The sequence below is a fragment of the Chrysoperla carnea genome, chromosome 5, assembly GCF_905475395.1.
Source record: "Chrysoperla carnea chromosome 5, inChrCarn1.1, whole genome shotgun sequence".
NCBI classification, from domain to species: Eukaryota; Metazoa; Arthropoda; class Insecta; order Neuroptera; family Chrysopidae; genus Chrysoperla; species Chrysoperla carnea.
The window spans coordinates 42,079,067-42,087,468 of NC_058341.1; the positions used below are offsets into that span (position 1 = coordinate 42,079,067).

General features: G+C 27.9%; 1 protein-coding gene across 1 annotated transcript; it reads right to left on the minus strand.

The window, feature by feature from the left end:
• Positions 1-832: 832 nt before the first annotated feature.
• On the minus strand, positions 833-7,096 carry LOC123300603 (DNA damage-regulated autophagy modulator protein 2-like). The gene is made up of 6 exons (XM_044883199.1): positions 6,956-7,096; positions 4,255-4,376; positions 2,370-2,596; positions 1,994-2,132; positions 1,169-1,332; positions 833-1,046 (listed from the first exon to the last, which is right to left on the minus strand). The coding sequence occupies exons 1-6, from the start codon at positions 7,027-7,029 to the stop codon at positions 963-965; spliced, it is 810 nt and encodes a 269-aa protein (XP_044739134.1). The 5' UTR covers positions 7,030-7,096; the 3' UTR covers positions 833-962.
• Positions 7,097-8,402: the final 1,306 nt, after the last annotated feature.

Consider the following 8,402-nt stretch of genomic DNA (forward strand, 5'->3'; position numbering starts at 1 on the left):
AATGATGAAGTTTCAACGAGATGTACCAACGTAATTCAGAATCGTTTATGAGAACTATTCCAGAAGATAAAAAAACGATCATCTTCTGTCTTTACAAGAAAAAGAATCTCTTAGAAAATTTGCTCGACAAGTCACTTTTTTCCGTGAGTACACGTCAAACACAATGTTTAATAGCACAAGATTAGCAATGAAATCAAATGAACCCGAATATCAATTTCATCGATTAAAAAAGTTTTTAATTTCATCAGCTAGCTTATTTTGGGACACTCTGCATTTCAATAGAAGTGGAAAGGACACCACCCTAATATGTTCTTTTAATCATTCTGAGCAAAAGCTCTCACGGCCACAATAATTTTTAACGAATAGTTTTCGAGCTATGGGCAATCAAAGTTACGAATATATTACAGTTTTAGTATATGACTAGGGAAATGGCCTTATTGTGAACTGAACTCTACCTACCTTTTATGGTTTTATACTGTATATAAATAGCTCGTTATAATGGCCCAACCGAAATGGATTTGCTTTTAGCTCTAATGGCAATATGATCACAGAGAGACATTCTAATCCGAAATTGTAATCTCTTAGACAGAAGGCAACATGTAACTATTACATTTTTTTAAACATCTTTTCGCTTCGTGTTTACGAATACGTCTTTATAATTTGTAGTAGTGTACCGATCGCTTTAAGCTGTATTTAAAGATAAAATAACGCGAGGAGAGAAGAAATATTTTAAAATTGTAAAGCGAAATGCAAGTGCATTACTTAGTTATTAATCGATTTAATATATTAAATATATGTATCAATGGATTAAAGAACAAAAAGAAAATATGTATTAAAATAAATGCGTTTATTACAATGATGTTGCTTAAAATGGTTTTTCTTTGGCGACGTAGGTAATTTGCGTTACAAAAAAAGTTCCATCTGTTTGTAAGTATCTTCCATCATACGTGTAATACTTGTGGCTATGATTTATACCCATTAGAATCTGTTGATAAATTTACTTCCAGATTTTTCTTCGAAACAGTATCTTTTGATTTCATCTCTAACTGAAAATGAAAATTTATTTATTTTTATGTCAGTGGAAGATATCACCGAGGGTACAGCTTCTTGTTTCGATCTTCCCCAGCTTTTTATATGCTTGTAATAGCATCATTTGCATAATACTTACATTTAATTCGATTTCTGGTGAATAGAAATGTATTCTTCGAAATTCATGTACAAATGTTAATAAATAAGCACAAAATGATAATGTTAGAAAATACTCTGAGATAACGCTAGTCATGTGCCAATGCCATCCTCCGTCTGAAGGTAACCATTTCTTATAATCTGTACCTGCATCAGAAATATTTTTCAAATAAATATTATTTTTTATAAAAATCAAATGAATCTCGCAGTGACAGATAAATAAATTTTTTATGATTTTTCATGCACCCCCCTCTCATTGAGAACCTCTCCAAATTAATTTGAACTAGCAATATATTTCTGTAAATCCAGCCATTATAAAACTTTGCACGATAATTTCCGTGACATCTGTGTCGAAAAAGTTCTGAATTGGCGAAAACGCTTTGCCGGACAGGTTGTCAAAAATTTACTCGAAGCAATTACCAAATACTTCGCGTTCTGGCAGCGACGAATAAACGCTTCTTTGCAACTTTGTGTCAACTCAAAACATACTTAAGATCGACTAAACGGCTTAGCCTCGCTCAGTATACCTACATCGGTATATAGAGGCCGATGCGCACAGAGTTTTGGAATAGTTTTTCTCTGTTCTTTTCGCAAAATCAATGTGTTGAAAAATAGTGACTGAATATCATATTTTGAACATAATGAACAAAAGTTTGAACTAAACCCTCCCCCCTCCCCGAATGATTCATGCGCACTACAATAAATTTAAGTGCAATAAATTTTAGAATTATTATTTGGAAAAATCATATAAATAAATTTTCACTGTATCTTAATATTTTGGAATAAAATTTCTTTAAAATAAACAAACCATTAAATTGTTGCATCGATATGGAGCCAGGTAAAACGGTACTAACAGTAAATGCAACACTTAAAAAATTGATGACTGCTCGAATGTAAATCATGCGTAAACTGTTTATGTATGGACGCAAATTACATGAAAATACTGTCTGTAAATGAAAAAAAACTTTAGGATATTATAGTGAATTTTCTGTAGTCACAACCCCATGGAGTTGACAGGGAACGAAAAATTAGCTCTTTATACTGATTTTGATTTGATATTTCTTGACAATATTAGCCTGAATTTGTAAAAGTAAAAAAAGTGATTTGAAGAAAAAAGTCTTATTTCAGATAGCAAAAACTAACATTAGTAACAAAGAAATGTATAATAAACTTTTTAATCCTACTTGCATACAAAAATATATATTCGTTGCAGCAAAGCACGTCATTGCCCCGATCATATGAATACCAACTGATCTAGATTCTTGAAAATTAGCAACAACATCTAATCCAATACATCCAATTATACCAAATATTGTTGCCAAATTATTTGCTGTGTTTGATACTCTATTTTCTGGTTGTAATTCTGAAAATTTTGATATTTGTCGATGTCGAATGTAAACCCAGCATAATACTAAAAAAATAAATTTCACTTTGATTTTTACATTTATTTATGTGTGTTTTAGCTGGAGAGCTATGAGTGGCTTTTTTGAGTACATATTTGAGACACATTGAAAATATTAAAGTTGATAACAGTGTGGATAGTAAATCGACACCCTTGCTGGGTGGTTGGGGGGCGTTAGTGACCTATGAAATTTTTAATTTTCAATTTTTCCTATGCACAAAATGCAATCATACGAAATATCATCGCCTGGCATGATTTGGTGGGGGCTAAAATAGCCTGATAGGTGATTTTAATTTGCAATTTTTCCTATGCAAAAATTAAGCACTGAAGAAAATTGATTGTATTTTTAAGGAAATTCTCACGTGCTTTTAAATCAATATTGTTAAATAAGTAAATTGTATTGGAAATCTGTATATCATGTTTCCCTTCCGCCAATATACGGGTTCTTCCTGTCATTCATACAATCACAGTGGAGCTGTGAATACCCATATTGCATTCATGGTTTAAAAATGTTTTATCAATACAATTTAGGACCACTGAAAAACCCGACAAGAAGTGGTTTTAATCCCACTGGCAATGTAACGGCATGAAGTGAATATAAGGTGAATAACTTCGAGGCTCACCTGAAAAAATGTCTACACCTAGACCAGTATTTTCCCAAGTTGACGATATCGCCCCCTTGGGGGGCTGGAGGCCTACAGTTGGCTGGTAAGGCTAATTTGTAATTTAATATTAATATATTTGCATACATCAAAATATAAAATATCGGATAAAAAATATATATAGGGGGCGCTGAAAAATAATTCATTTTCGAAGTGGGCGGTAGACGAAACAAGTTTGGGAACATCTTATTGAACATCTTTTTATAGCGTTAATGAAATTGCACTTTTATTTGATCTTTGCCCTCCCCTGCATGTTAGTCTAATTATGAATCGATTTAATTTAAAATCAATTCAACAGATTTTGATGACATTATTTAAAAATATTTCTTAAGGGTGTTCGGGTCAAATTATTTTAGTGGGTTATAATAATATTTAACGATTGATTGCAAATGTTTCCAATTCTTTTCAATTTTTGTTTAAATTGAAAATTAATTTAGCAGTCAACATCATATTAAGTATAATATTGCTTTTGACCTTTGATAAGTGTTAAACAATTTTTATTTGATAATAATTGATCTTTTAACCTTCTAATTTATAATAGTACTTTATATTACAATAAAATAATTAATAATCAACCTAATTAATATAATATTTATGAACATATGGTGTAATATAAAATAATTAATATGACATCTGCAGTAAAATATTTTTAATTTTTTATTCACGCTGAATAATAAAATTATGGTAGAGGCAGAGGTACAGCTACCGCCGTATCAGTCGTATCAATGATACGGGGTCCCCGGGCTACAGAAGCCCTCTTGTCGTTCAATGAGTTTTCAAATCGAATACACGCCCTTTTAACCCCTCCTTCTGAGCCGTCTTCATTTATGCTGTTGCCGAAGAATTATGACAGAAGTTTGGTGTCTAGGAGAAGAAAGGTGAAAGGGACTTTATGGGGACAAGAGGGCAAAGAGCTTAAGAGTATGTGGGATGGTTATTGTTAATAAACTTATAATTATTATGGGAAGCAGACAAATAACCGATATTAAAAAATAATTAACTCACATAATAAAGCAGCAATATTTAAAAATTGTGCAAATATACAACTTTCTGGTGAAAATGCTCCTGTTTCACTTATATATGGTAATGTTGGATGAACATGATCCCAAAACACAGCAATAAAGTATCTAAAAACAGGCTTTTTATTAATAAACGAATTGTCAAAGGAATTAATAAAACTTCCAAAACTCCAGACCAATTTAAAAACCCGACTTCCTTTTGTTTTAAAATCTCCTAATAAACTGTATAAAGGTCATATTTTCGATGAAAATTTACCAACCAGAGAAATTAATCATTAAAAATTATCATATTTTGAAATAGAAGCAAAAATACTAAAGATAAATAAAGTTATATAAAAATAAAATTACAAATTGATAATTTCAAAAATTGTTATATTATAGTTTTTATTTTATTGATAAAAATTATTTAATGTCAACAACTTATTTTATTTTGGTAAATTTCCTTGATTTTTTTTCTGAAACTTATAATCAATTTGAATCCTACTCACTGTTCAAGTTAAAGGATAAAATGGCAATTGCTGAGTATAGAAGCATATCCGAATACATAATAAATACTCATTTTGAAATAAAATTACTTGAAAACTGAATAACTTTTCTTACATTGATAAAAAATTTTGTCGGCCAAAAAAAGTTTGTGGGTCGTTGAACTTCTATTAAAAATTTCAACTTTTTTCAATTTACAACTTTTTTTGAAATCGTCTACGGAATCCTAATTTTTGCGTATCAGAACGCACTTGATATTTTTTATGAAGGTCATTTTAAAGTAAATACATATTTTTCTTAACGTAGTTAGTTCAAAAGCCACAAGCAGAGTTAAAAATAGATATATCAAATAATTTTATATATTATAAGGCAGTACCTTAGCCATCCATTAATGAGGAATATCTCTTGGGTTAAGTTTGAGAAATATACAGAAAACAAAACAAAAAATTGACCAAAAATCTCTAAAAAATTATTCGACAAAATTTCCATCGTCTCATTATGGAGCAAAAAAAGGGTTGCGGTTTATACATTTTTAATTTGATATCTAAGCAAAACGGTATCAGATATCAATATGAAATTAGCAGATCACTGCAAGTATCAAGTTAAGAGAAAAATCTTGTAAATTTGTAGGAATTTCCAAATTTATTTGTATATATATATATACTTATATATAGGTATATATAATAGAATAATATGTATACATATATATATATATATATATATATATATATATATATATATATATATATATATATATATATATATATATATATATATATATATATATATATATGCATACATATTATTCCCGGCTTATACTTAGTGGCGATAAAAATGCAATCAGCTTCCCGACGCGCTTCCACCATAATCCGATTATTTACTGTTTACTATAAGAAAAAATCTCATTCTCAACTTCAAGAAGCTGATTGCATTTTTTATCGCCGCTAAGATCGTGTTTCAATTTTAAGTATAGAATCTGGTCTATAGAATAATTTCTTTTGGAAGTTACAAAGGCGAGGTATAAAGAGAAAAAATCGCGGTTATTAAACTTAGTAAATCCTTTATTCCATGAGCGGAGGTCAAAAATTAAATAAAAAACTTTTGAGCTTAAGTCTTTTAAAAAGAATTAACGATATTTAAATTCTATGAACTCGATCATTTATTTAGAAATGAAGAATTAGGTCTTCTTACTCAATTGAAAATAGTACCTTGGCGTAAAATAATTAATAAAAATTCTTAAGTAAATGAAAGAAATTAAATTTTAACATAAAAGATAGAATTGAAATTTATTGAGAAAATGTTTTTTGCTCAAGAGATGTATAAATTTATAAAAAAAATCGTATTCCAGTTTTTTGAATACATTTTGCTCAGAATTTTTCCATGATACATATATTATTTTTAATCTAAAAGTTAGGCAAGCGTATTTTAAACTAAAAATATGATATATTTATAAAAAAAATTATTTAAGCGAACGGCGTAGTATAGTATTTCTATTTAGTACTCATCTACTTTTCCGAACTAAGTTATACCATCGTGTAGAATAGCTTAAAAATGTTGAATCCTCAACAATGATCATAGATAAAAAGTTACCAAAAGTAAATATGAAAAACTTGATGATTATCGTAAAATTGAGATTTATAGACAAAATATTTTATCTTTGAAATTTTATTCTTGAATAGTAAAATAAATCTATCGGTTAAATTATAATGAAATTCGAGTTAAGGAAGATTTACCTTTCATGTTTTTCTATCGAACTTTCTACAAATTTCTATTGTTTATGTAACTCGACATGTTAATCGAAGGTTATGATTAATATTTGCGACAAACATGACCATTTTTCCTTTTTCTTAATCGATTTTTGATGAATTTATTGGGTTTTGAAAAATTTATTTTGTATAGAAAGTAAAAACATAAAGTTGCCTTAATTATTTTTTCCGCAAACTAAATTAATAATAACTCTTTATTTGAGAAAATATTAGCCTTTAAAGCATTCCTTTATATAATTATTTAAAATATTTTCTTCCTAAAATTTGATTTCGTATAGTAACATCGCATAAACTTGATTACTTTTTAAAATTTGAGCTTTGAGCTTTCAACAATGGTCGTAGGTAAAAAGTTATTCAAAGTTTACATCAAATAAATTCAAAACAATTTGCTATAATTATTTATTATTATTATAAAATATTAATAATAACAATACTTACGTGATGACAAACGTCACAGGCATTAAAATAAATAAACTTAATGGTATAACATGTAAATTTCGATATTCGGCCATGTCAGCAAGATTAATATAATATTTTCTATTAATAAATTTTACATAACACACATAAGAAAACCATTTAAAACTTTATTTAATAATTAAATAAATTTTATTAAAATTCAAACAATATAATAACACTTCGAAAATTTTTGATTATACCAAATTTTAAAACATTTTTGATTTTGATAATAAAATTTTGTAAGCAACTATTATTGTCTTTTTTTAAAATTTAAACAAATTTAATCATATATTGTTAAAAAAGATGTATTGTTATAAAACATCTTTTTAGTACAAAACATGATTCGGAAATATTAAAATAAAATAGTAAGGCCAGTGCATTTAGACAAAATACTTTATGTGATTATTGTTTATATAATTAAAAATAATTATTTAAAAAAATTATAATAATAAATAAGAGATAAGAATTTGATATTCAGTTGCAAAAAATGTTTTAGACAAAAAAAAGTTCCCTATATTTTAATTTCATTTGTTCATTTATAAAATTAGCTGCTGTACCCGCGGCTACAGATGCTGAATTTTTAAATTGAGATGACATATTTATACAAATAAAAATTAAACAAAAAATAATTGTTAAAGCACTTCTTTGAAGTAATCAGAGACATCCGAAAGCACCTAAAAAACTGTGGATAGAGGAGCCAAAAAATATGAACCTCGTTAACTATGGTTTTTTAATTTATTGTAGAGAATTATTCGATTAGTATTCGTAAATTTGAAAGTTTTATGATGAACAGTTGAAAAATAAAATTTAGAAAATAAAATTTACTCCAGTTTATCATCTGACCAGTATGGCCAGGTTTATCACCCGATCACTTGACCAGTATTATTAACATTTTGTGTAATGTAAATAATACGAAAATATAAAACTTAATTGATTAACATTTCACCTTAATATATTTTAGAAATACCCGCGAGGTAAGAAATACTTATCCACTCATTGTCTGTGGGATAAATATTGTAAAATTTCCCCAATTGTATAAGTAAATAACTATTATTTTTTTCCCATCGCTTCCATCAAAGTTTTACTTAACTGCATATTTTCGAGTTCCATTACAGTATCAGGTATATTAATTAATACAAATTGTTGATGGGTGAACCAACGCCAATCGGTCTCAAATTTAGACCGACTCGCGAAGAGTTTTTAATTTATCGCATTAAAAATCTTTTTAATAAAATAATAAAAAATTAATTATGATTTTTAAAGTTTACACGTAATTTATAATTTAACCAATACTTATCTAATACGTTCGAAAATTGTGTTTCGAGAAAAAAGTAGGAGCAATAACTAATAAGATAGAGATAATAGATAAGAAGCTATTTGAGCTTTTAAAACGATAATTTTCTTCTCTACATAGTATTTTATGCGCTAT